Raw genomic sequence first — 25,427 nt, forward strand, 5'->3', positions numbered from 1 at the left:
TCTACTTGCACATCTCACTCCAGTGTTAATGCTAAATTGTAATTATTTTGCCTCTGGCCTATTTATTGCCTTTACCTCCCTACTCGTCTAAATTTGCACACACTGCACATAGATTTTTCTATTGTGTTATTGACTGTACGTTTAACTGTTTGTCGCACTGCTTTGCTTTATCTTGGCCAGGTTGCCGTTGTAAATGAGAACTTGTTCTCAACTGGCCTCCCTGGTTAAATAAATAAAAAAGAATAAGAAATAAAAGTAACAAGTAGTTAAACAGCAACAGTAAAATGACTATCAAGACTATTATACAGGGGGTAACTGGTACAGAGTCGATGTGCAGGGGCACCGGTTAGTCGAGGTAATATGTACATGTTGCTAGAGTTATTAAAGTGACTATGCATAGATGATAACAGAGTAGCAGCGGTGTAAAAGAGGGGGTGGCAATGCAAATAGTCTGGGGAGCCATTTGATTAGATGTTCAGGAATCTTATGGCTTGGGGGTAGAAGCTGTTTAGAAGCATCTTGGACCTAGACTTGGCACTCCGGTACCGCTTGCCGTGCGGTAGCATAGAGAACAGTATGACTAGGGTGGCTGGAGTCTTTGACGATTTTTAGGGCCTTCCTCTGACACTGCCTGGTATAGAGGTCCTGGATGGCAGGAAGCTTTGCCCCAGTGACGTACTGGGCCATATGCACTACCCTCTGTAGTGCCTTGCGGTCAGAGGCAGAGCAGTTGCCATACCAGGCATGGATGCAACCAGTGCTCTCGATTGTGCAACTAAAGAACCTTTTGAGGATCTGAGGACCCATGCCAAACCTTTTCAGTCTCCTGAAGAGGAATAGGTTTTGTCGTACCCTCATCACAACTGTCTTTGTGTGCTTGGACCATGTTAGTTTGTTGATGTGGACACCAAGGAACTTGAAGCTCTCAACCTGCTCCACTACAGCCCCTTCGATGAGAATGGGGGTGTGCTCTGTTCTCTTTTTCCTGTAGTCCACAATCTCCTTTGTCTTGATCACATTGAGGGAGAGGTTATTGCCCTGGCAACACACTGCCAGGTCTCTGACCTCCTCCCTATAGGCTGTCTCTTCGTTGTCAGTGATCGGGCTGGTCTGTTTCATCAGCAAACGTAATGATGGTGTTTGAGTGATGAGTGTACAGTGAGTACATTTACATTTACAGGAGGGGACTGAGCATGCACCCCTGAGGGGCCCCTGTGTTGAGGATCAGGGTGGCGGATGTTGTTACCTACCCATGCCACATGGGGGCGGCCAGTCAGGAAGTCCAGGATCCAGTTGCAGGGGGCGGTGTTTAGTCCCAGGATCCTTAGCTTATTGATGTGCTTTGAGGGCACTGGTGTTGAACGCAGAGCTGTAGTCAATGAATAGTATTCTCACATAGGTGTTCCTTTTGTCCAGGTGGGAAAGGACAGTGTGGAGTGCAATAGATTGCATCATCTGTGGATCTGTTAGGGCGGTATGCAAATTTGAGTGGGTCTAGGGTTTGTGGGATAATAGTGTTGATGTGAGCCATGACCAGCCTTTCAAAGCACTTCATGGCTAAAGATGAGTGCTACGGGTCGGTAGTCATTTAGGCAGATTACATTAGTGTTCTCGGGCACAGGGACTATGTTGGTCTGCTTGAAACATGTTGGTATTACAGACTATGTCAGGGACAGGTTGAAAAAGTCAGTGATGACACTTGCCAGTTGGTCAGCACATGCTCGCAAGTACATGTCCTCAGTACATATAATCCGTCTGGTCCTGCGGCCTTGTGAATGTTGACCTGTTTAAAGGTCTTACCCCCATCTGCTGCGGAGAGCGTGATCAGTCTTCTGGAACAGCTGGTGCACTCATGCATGTTTCAGTGTTAATTCCTCAAAGCGAGCATACAAGTTGTTTAGCTCGTCTGGAAGGCTCGTCGCTGGGCAGCTCTCGGCTGTGCTTCCCTTTGTAGTTTAATGTTTTGCAAGCTCTGCCACATCCGACGAACGTCAGAGCTAGCGTAGTACGTTTCGAACCTAGTCCTGTATTGACGCTTTGCCTGTTTGATTGCTCGTCGGAGAGCTTAGTGTGATTTCGTATAAGCTTCCAGGCTAGAGTCCCACTCCTTGAAAGCGAGCAGGTCTAGCCTTTAGCTCAGTGCTAATGTTGCCTGTAATCCATGGCTTCTGGTTGGGGTATGAACGTACGGTCACTGTGGGGACGACGTCATCGACTGTACTGTATTAATTTTCTGGGTAGGTCATCGATTTTATTTTCCAAAGTTTGCACCTTTGCTAGCAGAATGGAAGGCAGGGGTTTATTCAATCGCCTGCGAATTCTCATAAGGCAGCATGTCCTCCGGACCCTTTTTCTCTGCCTTCTCTATATGCAAATGACGGATCTGGGTCTGTTCCCAGGAAAGCAGTATGTCATTCACTTTGGGCTTGATAAAGGGAAAAAAGGATTCTGCCAGATCGTGTTGAGTAATCGCAGTTCTGATGTCCAGAAGTTACTTTCGGTCATAAGAGACTGTAGCAGCAACATTATGTAAAAAAATAAATAAGTTGCAAACAAAAAAACACAATTGGGTAGGAACACGTAAAATGTCAGCCTTCTGTCGTTATGTTTACAATTGATAGTACAAAAAAAAGTGTTAAACAATTAATTCCTTTGTGTCCAACTGATTTGTTAGCCTTTTAAAAGTTAAACTTTTTATTGTAGAGTAGTGGGCCTTTTTAAGGTGACACTAACATCAAATGCTGTTAAGTGTGACTTCAGAGTCTGATGTCATAGACGACGCATAATTCAACGGATGTTTGTGTTATGAAAACCGAGTGAGGAGACGCTCTGCATCCGTGTCCTCGGGTGGTAGTAAAACACATCAAACACAGGCCCACAGCTGCAGAGCAGAATAGGGCCTGATAAAAGGTTACTTTGACGGCAGATGTGTATGAATATTCATCAGCAGCAGTGTGTTGCTGTAATACGGTTGCCTCTAATTCAAACCTACACCACTGTCTGTGGAAGCTCTGTAAATGCCAGCAGTCACAAATGTAGGGCTCTGATTGGGATGAATGTGTTAGTGCTCAGGGACTGAGATGGCCCAATAGAAATATGGACTTGAATACCCTCTCGTGCCATCAATTCCAATTAGTTGAGGCGTGAGTCTTGATGGTCTGGGAAGGTGTTCCAGATCGTATTTCTGTTTGCTGCAAGGAGACACTTGCTGAATCCCAAACCAGTCCCTTCCTCTCGGCCCTCCATTTGCGAAAGTGTCCCAAAGCCGAGGCAGTGAAAATTAAGTGTGTAGGGGCTAATGAGACCCTTCATTCGCCAATTCGACCAAGCCAACAAAGCTGAAGTACTATTACAACATGCGCCAAGATTTTGATCAATTTAATACAAAATAATGGAGAGGAGTAGCTTAATATTTGCATTGTGTATTTGTTTGTTTTCGAGGTTAAAATGAAATCTCTCTCACACCTTACCTGTAGAGATGTCCTACTCCCCCTTCAATGTAGGGATTGGGTGGATACTGCACCCCCATGTTTGTTCTTACTTGGTCTTTACTGAATTCAATCCAATTTTGGCTGATGCCTCTTTCACGGGACTCTACTCTCTCCTCAGACTACAGTCATGACCCGCATGGACATCGACCATGAGTACCAGGCCCTGGTGACCCGGTCAGAGCAACTGCTGACCGCCATGCAGAACAAGAAGAAGGAGGAGGAGGAGAAGGAGCGACTGAAGAAGATCCAGGAAGAGATGGAGAGAGAGAAGAATAGGAGGGCGGAGGAAGAGCAGCGCCGCAAGCAGGAAGAAGACGACAGGCGCCTGTGAGTGGGGGGGATGGAGAGATGGAGGGATGAAAAGAGAGCAGAGGTTGTCAGATACATTAGTCATGCTTAGTGTCCTCCCCTCTTTTCATTGGTGTATAAAACCATTGAGCAGAACTAATGGCCTATTGTATCTGTCACTAGATCCTAATCTAAGGCATTAGAGACGACTACCAAAACTTTATGGACCTCCGGCGACTCTGCCAACTTTATATGCCTGGTAACTGAAGGGCACCGTCATGGATATGGTCTAATAACTAGGCCTACCTACTGTGGAGGCACTTAGAGCATGATCATGTCAGAGGACCTTGATAAAGTCATAGATGTCGTAATGCAATTATCAGGGCTCTTCCAGTGGTCACTTACTATAGGTTGGATTTTTTAACCCAGTGATTATTTATTGGTTGAATCCAATTGAATTGATTCATCTGTTTCACCTCACTTAATTCTGTAGCAGTGTCCTACCAGGATGGATAAAGTATTGATCTACAGACTGTATGAGCTTGACTAGTACTGAGGAGCTGCTATATGATACAGTATTGATGAAGTTCAACTTTCATGACTCTCTGTGACACCAGTCCCTAACAGCCTTTCTTATTCTCCCTCTTCCTCAGGAAAGCAGAGATGGAGCTGATGAGAAAACATGAGGAAGAGGAGCGGAAGAAGAGAGAAGAAGAGGAGAGGAAGCTTCAGGTTAGTGGCAGTGTTCTTCCATGGTTGGTTTCTCCTTGTCAATGTCTTTTGCAGAGTGTCGTACATGCTTTACTTAATGTTCTCTGGCAGATGAACTCCCACAACTTCTGTGCTGCTCTTCTCCCCATCCTCCAACTCTCTTGAGCTTTCTCTTTCTCTTTCGCTCTCTCGAGCTCTTTCTCTCTTTCGCTCTCTCGAGCTCTTTCTCTCTTTCGCTCTCTCGAGCTCTTTCTCTCTTTCGCTCTCTCGAGCTCTTTCTCTCTTTCGCTCTCTCGAGCTCTTTCTCTCTTTCTCTCTTTCGCTCTTTCGCTCTTTCTCTCTTTCGCTCTTTCTCTCGCTTCTCTCTCGCTCTCTCTCAAACTCACTCATTGACTAGCTCTCTACACCCACTCACTCCAGTTCCTTGGAGATGGTTAGACTTCTGATGTTTATATACTGTCCATCTGGCTCCCCATGTTGTCCATCTGAAGAGGGATAGCACGAAAGCGCCCCAGAGATCTGACCCTGGATAATCTACAGGCTTTTTAGCTTTTATTGCTGAAAACTGCACTCTTAAATCAGTGTCTGGCCAAGAGCCCACCCTGAGCCAGGGACAGGGTTGGTGCTTACTCAAACAGCCTTTTTAACCTTTAGATAACCCATCAACATCACATTTGGCTTCCGTGTACACGTTGGTATGAATATGCATGATTTACACTGCAGATGTTTGAGTTTTGGGAGGAAACAGGGCTGTGACGGTCACGAAATCTTGTCAGCTGGTGATTGTCAAGCAAATAACTGTCGGCCTCACGGTAACTTACCATTTTAATTAACATAAACACATTTAGCATATCATGGCCTATATGCCACTGATGCAGACCTTTGGAACATCTACATTTTAAGTTGAATAAATCCATGTAATATAGCCTCTACTTTCACAATAAATCCATTATTTATTTTAGACAGGTCTAAAGAAGCATGATAGGAAGAGTCTATTTCAGAAGAACAGAATAGCATACTCTGAGTTGTCCTTATGTTAGGTCCTGACCTGGCAATGCCAAAATGGCTGTGGGCTACACTAGTTAATTTACCAGACAAGATTTGCTTAGAACAAAGCTGAATAGAAAAACAATATTTTCTCAACTATTTGAGGGAGTGCGCACATGCGGCTATTCTGTGTTGAGCAGTTAGCATATAGGAGTACCTATTTATTTGTTTAGTTTAGAGTTATTAATGTAACTTTGGTTGTTCCACAAATGTTGGACTATATGTTTTGAATTGTTATACATTGTAAGGCTGCATAATGCGACTCTAATGATGATTTGAAAAAAGTCACTTTAAAGGCAAGCGCAGGCTGTACACAGTTCATCAGTCTCTCATTGACAATTTGACAAGCACTTGATAATGCCTAGAATTTCACGGTCGGAATGTGTGGCCGTAATGCCCCATAAAAGAATCCATGCCTTTTGCGGCCAGTGGCTGTTGTACCCTTTGCCCGGAGTGCTACGTTGTGCCGTTCTCCCTGATTGCTGCGTGCTCCAAAGCACCTCTCACTCACATGGCTCTCCATCACGTACAGTGCCTTGCGAAAGTATTCGGCCCCCTTGAACTTTGCGACCTTTTTCCACATTCAGGCTTCAAACATAAAGATATAAACCTGTGTTTTTTTGTGAAGAATCAACAAGTGGGACACAATCATGAAGTGGAACGACATTTATTGGATATTTCAAACTTTTTTAACAAATAAAAAACTGAAAAATTGGGCGTGCAAAATGAGCTCATGAAGTTTGATTAGATTTTCGATTACATTTGCAATGATGTCAGAGTAATTAGGGACAATAGAGTGCTGACTACCAGGCAGGTAGCAAGTTTTGGTAGGCTACTAATGACCAGCAGCAGCATCAGAGCTTGTAGAAGTCTAATTACCAGAACTAAATGGTCACGTGGAATTTGACTACCTTTATGACTCGGCGGTTGTCTTCCTGAATGGCATTTCTCTCAACCCAGGTGTTTCTTTCAGTGGTGTAAGTGTAACAGATGTGAAATGGCTAGCAAGTTAGCGGTGTTCGCACTAAATAGCGTTTCAATCGGTGACGTCACTTGCTCTGAGACCTTGAAGTAGTAGTTCCCCTAGCTCTGCAAGGGCCGTGGCTTTTGTGGAGCGATGGGTAACGATGCTTCGTGGGTGACTATTGATGATGTGTGCAGAGGGTCCCTGGTTCGCGCCCGGGTATGGGCGAGGGGACGATCTAAAGTTATACTGTTACCCCCAAAACTACTTTAGTACTTTATGTGTCTGTACTTAACTATTTATATTTTTGACTACTTTTACTTCACTAAATTCCTAAATAAAACATTGTACTTTTAACTCTGCAATATTTTACCTCCATAACATTTTACCTGACACCCAAAAGGTACATTTTGAATGCTGAGCAGGACAGGGAAAGACAACACATGGTCATCTCTTCTGCCTCTGATCTGGCGGACTCACTAAACACAAATGCTTCTTTTGTAAATGATGTCTGAGTGTTGGAGTGTGCCCCTGGCTATCCATATATTTTAAAAACAAGAAAATGGTGCTGCCTACTTTGCTAAATATAAGGAATTTTAAGTGATTTTTACTTCTCATACTTAATTATAGTTTAGCAATTACATTTACTTTTGATACTTAAGTATATTTATAACCAAATACTTTTATACTTTTACTCAAGTAGTATTTTACTGGGTGACTTTTACTTGAGTAACCTTCTATTAAGGTATCTATACTTTTTTACATCTTGAATGACAATTGGGTACTTTCTCCACCACTGGTTTCTTTGAACACAAGTTCTCCATTGATCTTACTGCTAAAGAAATGTGGTGATATTTTCAACCCTGCCCCTTGTATTTTTTCCCAGTAAAAACTTGACCAAAAGATAAATGTGCTTGGTACTGTGGACTCCATTCCCTAGTTGCACGCGTGAAGGCTGCTTCTCTCCTGACCCTGGATGGTGGCCAGCTCCTGTAGACTACAGCTAACAGTCCCTCAGGGATCGACAGGCAGAGGAAAGGCTCATTAGTGGATGTGTAACGAGTCTAATCAGGCCCTGCCACACATATAGCCACCTCCTTTACATCTCTGTGCTTAAGTCCCTGATAGACCATAGAGACTGCGGCGGGGGGAGCAGATGTAGACTGGGAGGACAAGACGGGGAGGGCGATTTTGCAGGTGCCAAAGGGAGTATCACCCAATCTTGTGAACCTGCAGTCATCCCGAGCCTGCTGCGATTTTGAGAGCGCTGTAAAACGTCATTCCCATGTTTATATGCGTAATCTTCATACAAGGCGTCTTTGGTGCCCTTCATGAGTCTGGCTTGGGCAAGGAGTGACTTATGAAAATATGCTCATAAGGACATGGTGCAGGCAGGACCATCCATCATATTACTGGGTCCATCAGCGTAACAGAGGAAATGACTCGCCTCACTCCCACAGGGCTCATTCTACGCTGCCTTGGGTGTGTTATTGGATGCTGTACTTTGTATTTGTGCTTGTTCATTACAACATCCTGGTGTGTGTGTGAGCACGTATATTAAAGTAAACGGTCTCTGCAGGCGGAGATGGATGTTCAGCTGGAGGCTGAGCGAGAGGAGGAGGCGGTGCGCCAGAACATCTTGGAGCAGGAAAGACGCGACAGGGAGCTGGCAATGAGGATCGCCCAGAGCGAGGCTGAACTCATCCCAGAGGAGAGCCAGAACGACGCAGGCCTGCGCAGGTAACAGCTCACTAACACCGCTAACACACCTCCATAGACCATCTGTTACCCTCTGATGAGAGCGGGTCCCCAGAGATGGTTCTCGATGAGGACTTTGGACCTGGGGAGAGACGCTGACCGTCTGTAGGCCTGCCTAACCAATCTCTTCTCTTGTTCTCTTCTCCCAGTAACGGCACCTCAGGTGTTCCATCATCCCCAGAGAGCGCTACGTAAGACACCAAGATTTAAACCCCTTAACCCCCCCCTGTCCAACCTTAACCTGACCAGTGAAACATAACTACCCTGCATGCTGTAGTAATCTGCCAGCTAAACCAACCTTACCTCTTACATGCAAACACAGCCATTGATTGATGCTAGATTTCACCAAGTACATTTACGTGTACCAGGAATTTGACCTCCGAATTTGATTCCCAGACATGACTGAGCTCACTCTATCAATCAAGTCCATTTATTTTCAAATTATTACCAGATGAATGATCTGTCCTTTTAACCAATCAAAGAAAGAGGAAAAGGAAGCACCTTTTCTTCCAGTTCCCCATTGTATTGTGTACGTTTGTAATCCTCATCATTCTCTTGTTGCAGTGGAGCAGGTGGATCTCAAAAGCTCAAGGGCATGTCCATGTAGGTTCCTTTTAAACATCACCTTTGCTGTGTAAATACACCTTCAGCACACTTGCACTTCTTTTAAATTCAGACGAGGTGCACATAGAATATCACACGTTATGTTTTCTATTAATGAACTATAAGGATCTGCACTTCTTTTTGCATGCTTTTTGTTCTTTTCTTTTTTTAGCCTTGAGGCTGAAAAGAATGCATTGTGGGAAAAGCAACGGCTAGGCTGACTGCACTGACCGTTATCTTGATATTACTAATCTATTCCACATCTGCCAACTAGACCTCTGCTCCCCACAGCATTCCCACAAGCCCCTGAACTGCACCAACTCACTAACCTACGTGTTGATGGATGTGTCACGTTGTGACTCAAAGACATGCCGATGTGCACTCTGAAAGGGTGTTTTGAAGGGTCATAATGGATTTGCCATGTGGTTACTCTCTTTTACAAGCCTCCGTTCCTGTCAGTTTAAAAGATTTCTTTGGAAATATGCTCTCTCTCATCCGGTAATAAGAAATTGCTTGGAAACACAGTAATACATGTTATAGGCATAGCTATTAGAATGTACACGTTCTCTCAGTTCTAAATCACCTGGGAGTGCGCAAACCGGGAAGAGAAGTGCTCGTCGTTTTTAGATATTTTTTAATACTTAAAACAACGGGTGAGAACATCAGAGTGGTAAGTATAATCAGTGGCCCTGTAGATCAAATCTAAGTTTGTTGGTGGCGTCCACAGATTTGCAAGTGAAGCTAAGCGTTTCTGTTTATAGCTGCAACAGTTCACATGCTGTGCTCTGGGCTGTTCACACGGCCTCATGCGGAAAGGATCTCACACACACACACACACACACAGATTTACATTTGAGTCATTTAGACAGATATCCAGAGTGATGTACGGGAGCAATTAGGGTTAAGTGCTTTGCTCAAGGGCACATAGACAGATTTTTTTTCTCCACCTAGTATGCTCAGGGATTCAAACCAGCAACTTTCCGGTTACTGGCCCAACGCTCTTAACCGCGTGGCTACTGTCCGCCTGATCAGCCTCTGTCACGCCACAATTGTGAGACCTGCTTAGATGATAGTGACCAGTAAACCAGCAGTGTTCCAGGGAGGGAGAGTGCATTATATTCCTGGCTGCACCTGCACACACCTTTTCTCTCTTTACACGCCTTCTTTCTCTCTCCTGTCTTACAACTGCAATCAATGTGACAGTTGGCTGGTATTGAAAGTGGTTCTAACTCTTATTATGCTGGGCTCATCATGTCCTTTTAGGGAGGAAATGGCCAAGGAAATGTCTGAGCTTCTGTCTAGGTGGGTAGAAATCCTTACAATTTCCATGAATTAAATCTCAGGTAATCGTTACGATCAAAACGTGTGATTCTGCGTATCAATACTAATATTCTTAGATGTATCATTTAGGCTAATTCTTCATAATTCCACACAATTAACCATTGTTGAGTGTTCCTACACAATGGGGTAGGGCTCCTCACCATGCAAATGGATGGATGATTGTTTTTCAAATCAGCCGGTGTCTTTTTAAAGTTGTTAAATCTGACGATCACTTAACTTTAGCTAGCTTTTGCTACTGGTAAGTAAATCATGGTGGCCTCATGTTTGTTCCAACTATTGTAGTTACTCACACATTATATAAGTCAGCTATATCCTGATTCCTGGCCCACTGATATCGCACTGTAGTAGAGCTCTTCTTTATTGGGATCCCAATTAGCTGGCGCCATGTGGCCAACCGTCAGAATGACTGAATGAGAGATGTTTGCTGGAGCCCGTCGACCACAAACCCAGCAGGCACTGTTACGTTGTCTGTTTACTAATTGGTTCAAGCCGCCTCCCACTACGCCTCATTGCGACACATGGCCACAGGAAGTGGGAGCAGAAGGTGCCCCGGCCTGCTGGCCCAAGGTCGATGGGGCTGCGTGCTTCTGGGTACCCGGAATAGCCGCCAACGGTGCGAGGCACGCTCCCCTGGTTGGAGAGGCTCAGTGGCTCAGTCAGCCAATAGGATTAGAGCGTGGCCCAGGGCCCGCTCCAGCCTCAGATCCAGAGAGTCTAAAAGGGGCAAATCCCAGCCAGGATGTAATTAGCCCTGTCAGCAGTTAGGAGGAGGAGATCACAGATCAGACTAGCAAGAAACAGCTGGAGAGTAGAAAGACACACAGGGCCAATTTCCCCGACATGGATTAAGCCTAGTCCTTAATCTGTGTCAGGGAAACTGTCCCATACAGTGCTAAATGGCTGTTTAACAGAATAAAGCAGCACTGGAGCAGCTCCATGACCAATTCAGTGGTCTTGTGGTTAGTGTCCTGCCTGAGGTTGGGAGTTTGATTCCCGGCAGAGTTATACCAAAAACTAAACAAGGCACCCAATGTGTGTCTGTTTGGCACTCCGCATTATGGAGAAAATTTAGGGGCGAGGCCCTCTGATAGACTAACATCCTGTCCAAGAGGTGTAGTTGCACATCGAGCTGCCTCACGCTACAGAAACAGGAGATAGGCTCAGATGGGCCGTTCCAGCTCCATACAGTTGGGTTGTGAATAGTCTATTACTGGTGTGGGGTTGTTAAATTTCTCTTGTCTGGCTGCAGTTCACCTGACAAACTTCACATTTCACCCCACATCATCCTGCTCTCAACTCCTCCAATGAAAATCGCAATATGTCATCATGTGATTATGACCTTTGATCTCTCTCCTTATGGATCCTGTCATTCTTGCTCCACTGGTGTAGGGTGAAGTTGCCCCTAGACGCTGATCTTGGGTCAGTTTAGAATTTTTCCCACCGATGGTTAAGGATTGGGGGAGGGTATGCCGATCCTACATCTGTACCTAGGGGAAACTTCACCCCGGAGCCTGCTCTGGTTTTGGTTGTAATCCCACTGTCTTGATTGTTTCTGTGCTGCCAGAGGCCCACAGGTTCAGGCCACCAAAGCTGCTGCTGCTGCTGGCACCAAGAAGTACGAGCTCAGCAAGTGGAAGTATGCCGAACTGAGGGACGCCATTAACACATCCTGTGGTGAGAAAGTCAGCCATGTTGAATGTTTGGGTGAAGCTCATTTAGAAACTTGACTCTGACATTTTGACGTTAAGAATCTTGACTGGGACATTTTGCTGAGACAGTGTCGCTCCTAACGAACCTTATGCAATATTGAACTGTCAAACTGTTTTCTGAGCCTGGTTCGCTTCGGTCTAAAAGTGAATTGTGATTTTACAGCTTTAACTTGCTCCATGGTTATTTATTAATGCCTACGTTATTATTTGATCACTTCCTTGTACATGAAAGTCAAATTCTTCTATAATTGGTAAAACAGTGGGGTACCAGTGGTCAAATGTTGTGCAATATGTAGGGCAGGGATCCTCTATTACATTCATCCTCGGGCCATTTTTTTGTAGTTGAGCAGACTGTTATAAATGATTTGTATACTGCAAATTGACCACAAGAAGCCAAAACGGGTATAGTATTTGACCAAAACATAATTTCAAACCTTGATTATTGATTTACACGCTTGAATACTCGGTAACAGAGTTCCTAAATTAGAAGCACTACGTTGATTTCCTGGGGATTTTAGTCTTATCTCCAACAAGGGGGGGGGGGTGGTGGTTAAGTCACCCCTGACCCTATTGGGGAACCCTAGAATAGGCTTTCATTTTGGGCGCAGGCTCATTCATTCGCTGCTCCCCAAGTCTATGTGCTACCAAAAATGCCCAACAATGGAGTATCTGGGGTTGCTGACGCATTTGTATTGAAAGTATTCACAAAGCAATCAGGCATGCTGATATTAAGTAGTGTGCCCATTACAGGGAGACCTTTTTGACAGTGAAATGACTCATTTATCTGGTAGGTAGGGAGCCATCTTTGTGAATTCAACTTTACCAAGGCACTTAGCGGGTCTGCTGATGACAGTTTAAATGCGTTTTAACCCTAGCAGCAATTGTTTTAGAATTTCATTAAGACATAGAAAGACAAACTTATATTATTATATTTATATTATATTAGCGGGTCTGCTGATGACAGTTTAAATGCGTTTTAACCCTAGCAGCAATTGTTTTAGAATTTCATTAAGACATAGAAAGACAAACTCATAATGCTGTCTTTTTTATTCTTTTATGGCTTTTGAATTGTTGTTGAAGTAATAAGTCTTTTAGCTGTAGCTATCGTCTCTCTGTTGGTCGTCCTCCATCTCTGTGTGTAGCTCTGTCCTTTGTGGTGCTGATCGACTTCAGAACCTGCCATGCTCCAATAGCTCTTCCTCTCTCTCTCTATCTTTCTCCCTCCCTCTCCACCCACAGATATTGAGTTGCTGGCTGCCTGCCGAGAGGAGTTCCACCGCCGGCTGAAGGTCTATCACGCCTGGAAGTCAAAGAACAAGAAGCGTGGCAACGACACCGGCAACACTGAGCAGAGGGCCCCCAAATCAGTCACCGACTACGGTAAGGGACCCCACAGGCCACCATGTCCCCAACCCACAGGGTGTTTCAGACAGTGTTATACAGTACAACATCAATGTAGGCGTCTTATTATGGGTCTCTTTCCATGCTGTGATAGTCGTGATTTGGAAGCATACATGTTTTGTTTTTATTCTGCTCCCAATATCAGACCTCTAGTCCCCTACTGATATTTTCTACTGCAATACTGATACTGTGGCTGCATCCCAAATGGCGTCCTATTCTCTACATAGTGCACTCCTTTTGACCAGACCCATGTTGGCCGTGGTCTAAAGAAATGCACGATCTAGGGAATATGGTGCCATTTGGGACACATCCTGTTGGTGCCTGCTCTCATCCTCCAGCCTGACCTTTTCTCTTACTGTTCTCCATAGCATCCCATGCTGTCTCACTCTGTGAATCGCAAATGGGTCCTTTCCATGTACAAAACATGGAGTCGCCATGACAACAAACAGTTATTTTTCCTGTGTGGCAGATTGCAGATCCACTTTGTGCTGTTAGACAACTGCATACCACATACACAGCCCCCATAGAATGACATGTGTAATTCTAGGATATGTAGCTATGCCCCCACCTCTCCTCCTTTCACTTAGGGCTCTATTTTCATCTGGCGTTAAGACAGCGCTATTGTCAAACGTGTGCTTGTTTGCAATTTCAACCTGTTAAATCCCGACGCTCTTCAATTTTCAAACCCTAGCGCAAGGATTGGTAATTTACCTGTCTTATACGAACTCGCTGAGGTTGGAGGGGTAGCAATATCTGATTTGTGTTCTTCAAAACATGCGCCAAAGTGCTGTTTTCAGTATGCGCTGGTGGGGATATTTCGAAGACCAACTGAAAGCTGGTTTTAGCGGTGACGCGGTTGGTTATGGCATGGGTTTTGACAGCAGAAGCTCAGCCTATCCAGCCATGATGCATAGTGCCCATATACACATGGAGCAAGAGATGTGCTTTGTGCCCGTGAATCTCCTATTTAGAAACTTTTTTTTCACCATTTTTGTTGTAAGGATTGTGAGACTTCTTAGAAATTAATCTTGAAGTTTGGCAGCAGCAAAACTGTGAGCGGACATCACTTTTTTAAAAATCTATGTAGGTTATTACATTATTTTAGCCAGCTCCTCTTATTATTTTGGTTGTGCATAAAACCCCTCCATGTAGACTAATTACCCATCATGGAACGAGAGATAAGATAATCCGGTGACGTTAGTATTTAGAAACATTTTGTTGTTTTCCGCTTTGTTTAATTAAAAAATGTATATAATAATTTTAAAACCATTAGTAGGCTACCCGTACCCTACTATAACAAAAGCTGGTTCAACAGCAATACATCTGGTGTCAATCTTGTCCTGGCCATGCATTAGCCAAGTAGCCTATCCATAACTCGTGCGGTATTAAGGCATGGAACGCCATGATTGGCTAGTGAGTGACCAAGCCTTCGTCACAACCACAACTTGTTTATTCATCAAAACCCAGCCCTTTCGTGCCACCGCCAGCTATTGCGCTCATAATAACGGCTGTGAAAATAGCAACAACAAAAAATATTGCCCGGACCAATAGCGCTACCGCCACTGCTTAGATTTACCATTGCGTTAGGTTTGTTAAAATAAAGCCTGTAGTATCAGACACAGTTCCAGCTATGCCTACCTGCTCTCTGACACATTAACAAGGCAGAGGCTGAGGGGAGCGCTCATACTTTCAGGCTCCAAGCATAATGTAACCTACAATCGAATGGTTTTGCTTGTGAATGGCCTTCCCTGTACTTCCATGCCTATGGTCTCATCCATTTAGGCCATGGCTACAGTAAAGACATGGTCATAGCACTATCATTAATATCTATGAAGAAGAGGCATTCATATTGGTGATCGGCTCAAAATAGCCTAGTCTTTCTAGGAAATTAATTTGTAGTTCCATAATGTTGATTTGTTTAATACCTGTGTCATACTGCATGTGTTTGTAAGTGTAACCTGGCATGTTTACTTTCAGATCTCGCACCTCATGTGAGACAAGCAAGTAAGTGGTTCTCCATGATGTAGTAGCACCACTAACCTCAGCCCAGTGCTAAGCCCTCTATTAACCATGGGGAAATGGAGGGGAGTGCTGTCTGTGTGTGGTGGTCACTACTCGCCTGTGTGGAAGGGTTTTACTTTCTGTTTTGGGATAAGGCTCTGGTCAACAGCAGTGCACTATATAGGAAATAGGGTACCATTTGGGATGTAACATTGGTGATGGCGTGAGGAATCTTACAGCAACTGGTTTCTTTCTAAATGTAATAGTCTTTGGTGTGCATGTTATTTTATAACAGAAGGGGTTTCAACTAAGTGCACCTGGAATTCTTTGTAAGTGTAGGCTATTGTATGAGATGCTACAGACTTCTCGTTTTTTTACAAGGCAGTGTTCGATTTGGATGCTGTTTTCAAATGTCGAACTCAAGCTGATAGAGAATGAGGATGGGCACAAAGAGATTTCAAAGTGTTAAAATGGCTACTGTTATTGATGTTGCTGCAAATGTTATGTGGCTACGCTTGACAATTGGAGCTAAAATCATTCAGGGCACTTAGGCTAACTGGTGTTTGGATGGATGTATGCCCGCCTCCCAAATGGGTCCTTATTCCGTAGATGGTGCTCTACTTTTGGGCCAGCAGCCGAAAGGTTGCTGGTTTCTAATCCCTGAGCCGACTAGGTAAAAAAGAGACACTTAACCTTAATTGCTCTGGATAAGAGCGTCTGCTAAATGACATGAATGTAGAGCACTATAAAGGGAATGGGGTGCCATTTGGGAAACTGGGTCTCATTGTTTTTTGGGGAGTATGATGGTGTAACACGTCTGCCTGTTGATTGGGAGAGAAACCTAGCAGTTGACTCGTCATTGGAGCAGAAAGCAGGGGATTTGCTACACAACACGTACTTATACCTTGGAGATTGTTGGGTGCACATTTACTGTATATTCTCATTTTCCTGTCAGTTCAGACCCTCTCATTCGCTGAAGTGCATCAGACAATGAGTAGCTGGCCGTACAAATCGACTGACATCCTTGCAACGAAAATAATTCACATATCTGTCAAGGAGTATGGTCAAAAGGAATGATGTGTATTCACACAGATTGTGTACACGTCATTGGAACAAACGCCCACCATAAATTCTGTCAGTCTCTCTCGGTTGCAGCTTTTGCAAGCTTTTTCTCTAGACAAAATCAACTGTTTATTCGAGGGAAGGACTCTCTGAGAGGTGTTCGGAACGAGTGGGCGGCCATTGTTTCTCTAGTTAATTGTACCGCAATGGTGTTGGTTGCAAAGTGTCATCCTCATAGTTAACGGCGCAACCTTTTCGGCTCTCTCACCTTTTAGTAAAGGATCCGTTTTGTTTGGTGGCAGTGTGTCAGGGAGAGGTTGCTCTAAACTTAAGGACTGAGGCTACTGACCCCCCCCCCCCCCCCCCGTCTTTCCCTGGTCCTTTTCTCCATAGAGCCTCCCACCCCTTTCAATCACTTGGCCTATGTATTCCCTTATTTATTTATGCTCCACTTTGCGTAGAATATGCAAATGTATGTTCTGTATGTTTTGATACGAGCAGGCTCTGTAACAAACATCTGATATGCCGTTTGTCACTGATTTGCTCTCTGCTAATACTGAACCCCCCCCGAGCTCTAGCAGCAACGCAGTCCCAGCATCCCTATTGGTTCTTGCTGTTTCTTCCCTTTCCTACTGGTTCCTGTTTTCATTTCTATTGGTTCCTGTTCCTTCCCATCCTTATTGGTTTCTGTTACCATTGCAATCAGCCAGCATCATTAGCCTCTCTAACTAACCCCTTCCCCAACAGCCCAGGCAAACCCAGCCCCACCCGTCCCAGCCAGGCAGCATGAGGTGGCCATGAACAGGCAGCAGCGCTACTTCCGCATCCCCTTCATCAGGCCTGGGGACCAGTACAAGGACCCCCAGAACAAGAAGAAGGGCTGGTGGTATGCCCACTTTGACGGGCCCTGGATCGCCAGGCAGATGGAGCTGCATCCGGACAAGCAACCCATCCTGCTGGTGGCAGGTCGGTCAGCTACCTGACCCGGGGGGGGTGTGTGTGTGTGTGTGTGTTTTTTTGTGCGCGTATGTGCCTGTGTTCTTTTCATACTGTTACTGCCTCATAAAACTTGTTTTGCTGTTTTCTCTGTGTGTCTGTAGGGAAAGATGACATGGAGATGTGTGAACTGAGCCTGGAGGAAACAGGCCTGACAAGGAAGAGGGGAGCTGAGATACTGCCCCGGCAGTTTGAGGAGATCTGGGAGCGCTGCGGGGGCATCCAGTACCTCCGGAGCGCTATCGAGAGCCGACAGGCCCGCCCCACCTATGCCACAGCCATGCTGCAGAGCCTCAAGTAAAAATGGTGTAGGGTGAATTTCCCCCTAGTCACTGATCCTGGGTCAGTTTTTCATTTTCCCCACTAATGGTTAGGATTGGAGAAGCTGATCCTAGATCTGTACGTAGGGGAAACTTCCACCCTGGCACTAAATCCCCTGTCCCAAACCACAGGCCTCTATCTCACTACAGCAAAGGGAAGAATGCATTTAGCTACTGTACCGAACACGGCGGGCATTCAAGCATACTGTACCATGTTTTGACTGGAGGTACTCAAGTCATAAGTGAACTGCTTTTTGTTCATTGTCCACTTTTTTTCTTCATGTTCTTGCCGGCTTTCAATTCTCTTGTTGGTTATTTGTTGGTGGGAGCAGAGGAATTTGCAGTGAACCTATGCAGAGTAATCAGACACTAATTACATCTAGTTTTGTTTCTTGAGCAAATGTGAGGTTTTTCTTTAATATTCCTGCTACTTTAACTACGAGGCCTTATAAATAAAAACGACTTTAACAGGGTCATTTGCTGAAAGTAGGGACTGTTTTCAAAGCTGCGCCTCCAAATAAGAGTTTTAAGAGTATTAAATGGTAGATGTTTATTACTGTGTTGGTGGTTTAACCTGACATCTCATCGTTTTCTCTCTGCAGTCTTAATAACAGCTTTTTGATGATCTCACGTAAACCAATTCTTTCTGTTCATGTAGTTATTACAGGACTATACTTGCACAAAAGACATGTTTGATCCATGGGTGGAAATGGGCTTCAACACATTCTGGGGGTGGTGGTGGCGGCGGGGTGATCTCTCATGTGAGGCAGTTATACTTGAGCGTCAGGTTCTTCTAAGGATTATTTTCAGTAACTGCACATAAATTCACATTCATTTCAAATGATTATATTTGATAATACTGTAAACTTTTTTTTTTCTTTTTTTTTTTTTACCTCTGACTTTCAGACAGAATGTAATTGAGTCGATTTTGTTCCTTCAGTCTTTACTTTTTGTTTGTGTGATTTAGGTATGCTAATGAGAGAAAGAACAGAAGAAAGCTAAAGAAAGATGTTTTCATTTTCACATTCCCCAACCATTCATTCCTAAAGCCACATGGTTGAAATTTAAATGCATTGTTTTATGTTGTCCACACAAGGCTATGATATTCCAAATATTGTCTTAGGAAGAAAAATAATGTGCTAATCAAATTTAATTTATGATGTGGATTACCAGAAGTGAACCATACAAATCTTGAGATACTCTAGGATTTCAAATAGCATTCAAGTCATACTGTTGGACCAAATGTGTGTATGGGAGCAGAACTGAATGGAGAAATGAAGTAGGAGGGGTCAAGAAGACCTCAAGCTCAGATACAGTATTCAGCTAGTCTTCCCTCTCCTGGATATATCATCTCATATTTCAATAGACACTTACGTACAGGATATTTTATGATACAAAGAGAGTAATGTTTCTACAGGAATGTACACATTTATTTTCAAAAGAAATCTTTCTACTCTAAAATCAAAGGGTTTGGGCGCATGACTCATGTTTCTTGAAAAAAATAACTACTTTAAAATGAAGCAATAATTCCTCAACAAAGCTACAAGGAGAAGGACAGCCTTTGTCATGTACAGTACTGTGTGTTTTAGAGACAATCTCTTGTGAGACTAGAACTACTCTTCAGGTAAGGCTGATTGTTAGTCTGGGGTTTGTTTTCTAGCGCTTCTTCTCATTCCGTTTGACGCTCTGCACAAGCGAAAAGGCGACGTCGTGGTTGTTTGAATGCATGAGATCTATCCACTCATGCGCGTGTCTGAGGCATGTCTTCAGTTTAGATCTAAGTATTTATTTATGACTTGAACACCAGAGTATACTACTGTACGTACTGTGTGGTCTCCTGGAATATCTCTTGTAATGTACAAACAATTACTGACTGGCTTCGATATGCTCTGTGTGTCTCCACGCGTTACAATCATTCCTCAAATACTGCCTTTTCACTGTCACTTTTTCTAATGCTGATCTCTAACTGTTGAAATAAACTCATTCTATCACTCAACTGATATTTCTCCTTGTGTTTTACGTTCTGTTACTCAATGCTACAGCAACACAAATAGAGTTCTGTGAGGAAATAGTTTTTAAAAAGCCCTATTGAAGATGGTGAGCTATTCATTTCCCCGACGTGTACAGAACAGTAGTTTTACAACACTGAGGAAACACCATTACATTATTACAGAGACGGATGTTAATTATACATCACCCACACAGGTGTACAGTACGTGTTATTCACTATACAACGTTGCAACATAAGTACCTCATTATGAGGAAAACATTTCTTGTAACTTCTCGTCTGGCATTTTACATGAACACTTTCACTACTAAAATAAATGTCAGCACATACGTATAAAAGCAGTTAGCTGTCCTGGGATGCCATAGCAAAATGATCACATCCGTTTGACATTCATCTGTCGTTCCCGAGTCATTTGTTCACTGATGACAATGACCGAGTACGGCTGTCCAGAGTTCGCCTGAATGTCTGTTTGACAGAAAATGGGAGTATCCTTTCTGGTGAAACACAGGCTTTGGAAAGGTCAAATGAAGGGGTTGTCTGGCTGAGTGCCTGTCTGTCCATCAGTAGCCAACAGGTCAATGTCTTTCTGCAATCACAACATTGTCCGTGATCTGCATCTGCGATTGGCTATCGTTTATTAACATTCCTGTGTCTCTTCTGCAGTTGCCAAGTCTAAAAAAGAGACACAGATTCCAGTTGTTACCTTTCACAAAGACTGTACAGTGCAAGCTAAAATGTATATCATTAATCTAACTGGGATACTGTGTAAACCCAAGTCTGATGCTTTGAATTGTGTTATCTTTTGAATGAAAGTTAGACAAACTCAATTCTGCATTCCGTTTCCTTACATTTAACTCTAAATTCAATTTGACCCTGTTCCTCATCTAACACTGATCCGGAAAGAGGATCAAAGAAGGCCAGACTAATCACAAAGCCAGACTACCGACAAAGCCTACATCCCGAAAGCAACAACTGCTTCTGCTCATAAACAGGCTTGACAATCCGCCTCTCCTCCATCAAGAGGTGAATAACATGGGATAAGCCTTCCCTTTGCTAGGTTTAGTTTGTCTGTGTGAAGTGTTTGTCTGTCTGTCGGCTTACTGTCGTGGAGAAAAGCACTCCACTCTAAATCCATTTGAGATCCATCCGTAAACTATCAAAATATAATGGAACAGTTTGAATAATAATTATGTCATGGTTCGATTCGCCTTTCCTGTTGCGATAATGTAATTTGATACCTTGGCATTCTCTGTCTGGGTCAGAAATGGAGGTCAAATGAAAGTCAAAGTTGTCCATAGAGAACACATGACCTAACAAGTCCTTACCTTAATACGGAGGGTCGTCATTCAACACTCGATGTTCTTAATTTGTCAGGCCTGGAAGATGTATACATTTCTGGGTATCTACAAAATAATAAGAGAACTGATATTGAGACAAAACGAGCAAAGGAAGCAGCAAAAAATAAAACCATTATCCCAAGTGGCAAAGTCACATGGGGTGAAGCACAAGGTTTTTCTGTAAAGAAGATGTATTAGTCAGGAGCTTCTAGAGTACATTATAAAGACATGTGAGATGGAAGGACACCAAGTTAAATATGGTGCAGTATCCTCTTGGTGAAAACAAAGTACTTTACCTTCATGTTGCTTATAGACCAATCATTTTCAAATATATCCTGATTGTAGGCCTAAATTGCTGTTCAATAGCAAACGTCTTTGAGAAATGAATACATTCCATAATGTATCAGTACTAGATACATTTAATTTCAATCTGGCTTTAGACCCAACCATTCCACAACTACAGCATTAGTGAAACATACTGATGTACCTTTTTCATCTGACCAAGGCAAACTAACTGGTGCTATTTAAAAATAAAAAAATAGAATGCTTTTAAATTTATCTTAATAGAATAAATTGAAACTGGTTCCATGCGTGTCTGTTTTCATAAGACACAAATCACAACTTATTGGACTCACAACCTCAAGGCTCAGTATTCATAATTGAATTGCCTCATTTGTCAGAATACACATGCTCACATATATGCTATTACAGAGCTCCCTATACATCAGGTTAAAATATTTTGCAGATCCAAGCAACACTCCAAGATGATATTAACACTGGTTTTAAATCAAAGTCCTATATGCTGTTTAGTACATGGCAAAGAATAAACTCCACATCAGGCAATTGGGATACTATACAGATCTACTGTAAGAATTGTTTTATTGTATCCATTAGAAAGACTTTAGTCTAGGATAGGAAGCAGCAGTTGGGTTACTATGGTGACTATCAAAACACAACCAACATCTTACTTTACGAATTAGATGTCATTTATAACAATCTTTGCAGATTCATTCTTGGATGCCGTTATAAAACACATTGCACAATGTATGAATAACTAAATTGGCTGTTTACTCCCAAACAGGAGATGACTGCATTGGTACCAATTTATTTTTTAAGTGTATCAACTTACATTTCCTTGTATATATTAAGGAACACCTAACTTCACAAGACTCGCACTAATCCTTTCGACAACAGCAGCAATTCCACATTCCAAGGGTACATCACGAGGTTGGAGTAAGATCTTCCACATTCCAAGGGTACATCACGAGGTTGGAGTAAGATCTTCCACATTCCAAGGGTACATCACGAGGTTGGAGTAAGATCTTCCAGATACAAAGGCCCAAATGACTGGAATAATTTACCTATTGAAATCAAGGCATTAAAATGAGTGAATTTAAGAAAGCTCTTTTTCAAATGTTAACCTTTAGTTTTTAACTTATAGAAACTTCTCCATGAAGATATTTGTAAATATGCATACTGTTGAAGTCGAAAGTTTACATATACCTTAGCCAAATACATTTAAACTTAGTTTTTCACAATTCCCGACATTTAATCCTAGTAAAAATTCCCTGTCTTAGGTCAGTTAGGTTCACCACTATATTTCAAGATTGTGAAATGTCAGGATAATAGTAGAGTGAATATTTCAACTAATTTCTTTCATCACATTCCCAGTGGGTAAGAAGTTTACATACACCTAATTAGTATTTGGTAGCATTGCCTTTAAATAGTTGAACTAGGGTCAAACGTTTCAGGTAGCCTTCCACAAGCTTCCCACAACAAGTTGGGTGAATTTTGGCCCATTCCTCCTGACAGAGCTGGTGTAACTGAGTCAGGTTTGTAGGCCTCCTTGCTCACACATGCTTTGTCAGTTCTGCCCACAAATCATCTATAGGATTGAGGTCAGGGCTTTGTGATGGCCACTCCAATACCTTGACTTTGGAAGTATGCTGGGGGTCATTGTTCATTTGGAAGAACCATTTGCGACCAAGCTTTAACTTCCTGACTGATGTCTTGACATGTTGCTTCAATATATCCACGTAATTTTCCTTCCTCATAAAGCCATTTATTTTGTGAAGTGCACCAGTCCCTCCTGCAGCAAAGCACCCCCACAACATAATGCTGCGCCCCTGTGCTTCACGGTTGGGATGATGTTCTTTGGCTTGCAAGCCTCCCCCTTTTCCTCCAAACATAACGAGGGTCATTATGGCCAAAAAGTATGATCTTTGTCCCCATGTGCAGTTGCAAACCGTAGTCTGGTTTTTTATGGTGGTTTTGGAGCAGTGGCTTCTTCCTTGCTGAGCAGCCTTCTAAGGTTATGTCGATATAGGACTCGTTTTACTGTGGATATATATACTTTTGTACCTGTTTCCTCCAGCATCTTCACAAGGTCCTTTGCGGTTGCTCTGGGTTTGATTTGCACTTTTCACACACAAGTACGTTCATCTCTAGGAGACAACGAGTCTCCTTCCTGAGGGGTATGTCTGCTGTGTGGTCCCATGGTGTTTATACTTGCGTACTATTGTTTGTACAGATGAACGTGGTACATTTAGGCATTTGGAAATTACTCCCAAGGATGAACCAGACTTGTGGAGGTCTACAAATAAATTCTGATGTCTTTGCTGAATTCTTTTGATTTTCCCATGGTGTCAAGCAAAGAGGTACCGAGTTTGAAGGTAGGCCTTGAAATACATCCACAGGTACACCTCTAATTGACTCAAATTATGTCAATTAGCCTATCGGAAGCTTCTAAGGCCATGACACATTTTCTGAAATTTTCCAAGCTGTTTAAAGGCAGTCAACATAGTGCATGTAAACTTCTGACCCACTGGAATTGTGATAAAGTGAAATAATCTGTCTGTAAACAATTGTTGGAAAAATGATTGTCATGCACAAAGTAGAAGTCCTAACCGATTTGCCAAAACTAGTTTGTTAACAAGAAATGTATGGAGTGGTTTTAAGGACGCCAACCTAAGTATATGTAAACTTACGACTTCAAACTTATTATAGGTACTTAGCATTGTTTTATTCATAGTTGTAGCAGTAGTTTTTATTAGTTGTAGGGTAACACTATACTTGACATCTAGCATCATAACACATTATGACATGGTCATAACCATGACATAACAGCTGACAACTTGTCTTAACCTGTCATTATATGGTCATACCACTGTCATGGCCCATATAATTTAGACATTGTGATATTGCGTTATTTTATGGCTGGTTATGACACCTACATATGTTTCAAAACCCACATTTTATTCAAATGCTTTTTTTCCTGCCAAGAAGTTTCCTTTCATTTGAAAGTTTGTTTACTCATTTTTTGTTGTTGTAATGAGTTCTTTGAAGTCATGTTTTTTAAATATTTTAAATAACTTGTAGAAAATACACTTTATGACACTGTCATGACTCATAATGACCATCCTGTCACTTTACTTGGATTAAGAAAATGACCTTTATGGCACTGTCAGGAAGCATTATAGCCATCCTGTGTCACGTAGACTGAGAAAAATGCACTTCATGACACTCTTGAAGCATTATGACCATCATAATCATAAAAGAGGGTGTGTTGTCCTGCTCCTGCAATATGATTTCGTATTCATCTCAGTCATCAGCAACAGAGCATTGGGGTAGGTGCATCCCTGACTTTAAAAAAAAAAGACATTTACCCCTTTTTTCTCCCCAATTTCATGGTATCCAATTGTTGTAGTAGCTACTATCTTGTCTCATCGCTACAACTCCTGTACGGGCTCGGGAGAGACGAAGGTTGAAAGTCATGCGTCCTCCGATACACAACCCAACCAGCCGTACTGCTTCTTAACACAGCGCACATCCAACCCGGAAGCCAGCCGCACCAACGTGTCGGAGGGTACACCGTGCACCTGGCAACCTTGGTTAGCGCTCACTGCGCCCGGCCCGCCACAGGAGTCGCTGGTGCACGATGAGACAAGGACATCCCTACCGACCAAGCCCTCCCTAACCCGGACGACGCTAGGCCAATTGTGCGTCACCCCACGGACATCCTGGTCGCGGCCGGTTACGACAGAGCCTGGGCGCGAACCCAGGGACTCTGATGGCACAGCTGGCGCTGCAGTACAGCGCCCTTAACCACTGCGCCTCCCGGGAGGCCGCATCTCTGACATTAATGTGTGTGCAATTACAATGATTACTTAATATAGTCAATTTCAGAAAATGATATATGTAAAAAAATTGTGGACAAGTAGGCTATGATGTAATAAAATGTTTTGCTTTGTAGTGGTAGGTTTTCTTTGGGCACTCTTATGTTGTCATAATCAGCCATAAAATAACACAATATATAGTACCAGTCAAAAGTTTGGCCACATCTACTCATTCCAGTGAAAACATTTTTATTTTACTGTTTTCTACATTGTGG

The 25,427-nt window shown here is 43.1% G+C and overlaps 2 protein-coding genes across 9 annotated transcripts in view; one reads left to right on the forward strand and one right to left on the reverse strand.

Annotated features, from left to right (window-relative positions):
• myo6a (myosin VIa) overlaps nucleotides 1–19,688 on the forward strand; it is a 93,244-nt gene extending 73,556 nt beyond the window's left edge. For 2 of the 7 annotated variants that reach the window (XM_046297995.1, XM_046297996.1), the window contains exons 26-36: nucleotides 3,610–3,818; nucleotides 4,433–4,511; nucleotides 8,081–8,241; nucleotides 8,409–8,450; nucleotides 8,824–8,862; nucleotides 10,126–10,164; nucleotides 11,768–11,877; nucleotides 13,152–13,292; nucleotides 15,291–15,317; nucleotides 17,124–17,342; nucleotides 17,477–19,688. In XM_046297995.1, coding sequence (XP_046153951.1) covers nucleotides 3,610–3,818; nucleotides 4,433–4,511; nucleotides 8,081–8,241; nucleotides 8,409–8,450; nucleotides 8,824–8,862; nucleotides 10,126–10,164; nucleotides 11,768–11,877; nucleotides 13,152–13,292; nucleotides 15,291–15,317; nucleotides 17,124–17,342; nucleotides 17,477–17,673 — 1,263 coding nt within the window. In that variant the 3' untranslated portion in view covers nucleotides 17,674–19,688. The remainder of the gene's footprint in view (nucleotides 1–3,609; nucleotides 3,819–4,432; nucleotides 4,512–8,080; nucleotides 8,242–8,408; nucleotides 8,451–8,823; nucleotides 8,863–10,125; nucleotides 10,165–11,767; nucleotides 11,878–13,151; nucleotides 13,293–15,290; nucleotides 15,318–17,123; nucleotides 17,343–17,476) is intronic. The other 5 variants (XM_046297997.1, XM_046297998.1, XM_046297999.1 and 2 more) reach the window with 5 other exon arrangements.
• LOC123994902 (titin-like) overlaps nucleotides 18,226–25,427 on the reverse strand; it is a 35,978-nt gene continuing 28,776 nt past the window's right edge. The window contains exons 16-17 of one of the 2 annotated variants that reach the window (XM_046297993.1): nucleotides 21,026–21,103; nucleotides 18,226–20,372 (exon numbers count right to left, since the gene is read on the reverse strand). In XM_046297993.1, the coding sequence (XP_046153949.1) occupies nucleotides 21,043–21,103 (61 nt within the window). In that variant the 3' untranslated portion in view covers nucleotides 18,226–20,372; nucleotides 21,026–21,042. Of the gene's footprint in view, nucleotides 20,373–21,025; nucleotides 21,104–21,440; nucleotides 22,399–25,427 lie in introns of those variants that run through there. The other variant, XM_046297994.1, reaches the window with a different exon arrangement.

Source organism: Oncorhynchus gorbuscha, linkage group LG14 (assembly GCF_021184085.1).
Source record: "Oncorhynchus gorbuscha isolate QuinsamMale2020 ecotype Even-year linkage group LG14, OgorEven_v1.0, whole genome shotgun sequence".
In the NCBI taxonomy this organism is placed as follows: Eukaryota; Metazoa; Chordata; class Actinopteri; order Salmoniformes; family Salmonidae; genus Oncorhynchus; species Oncorhynchus gorbuscha.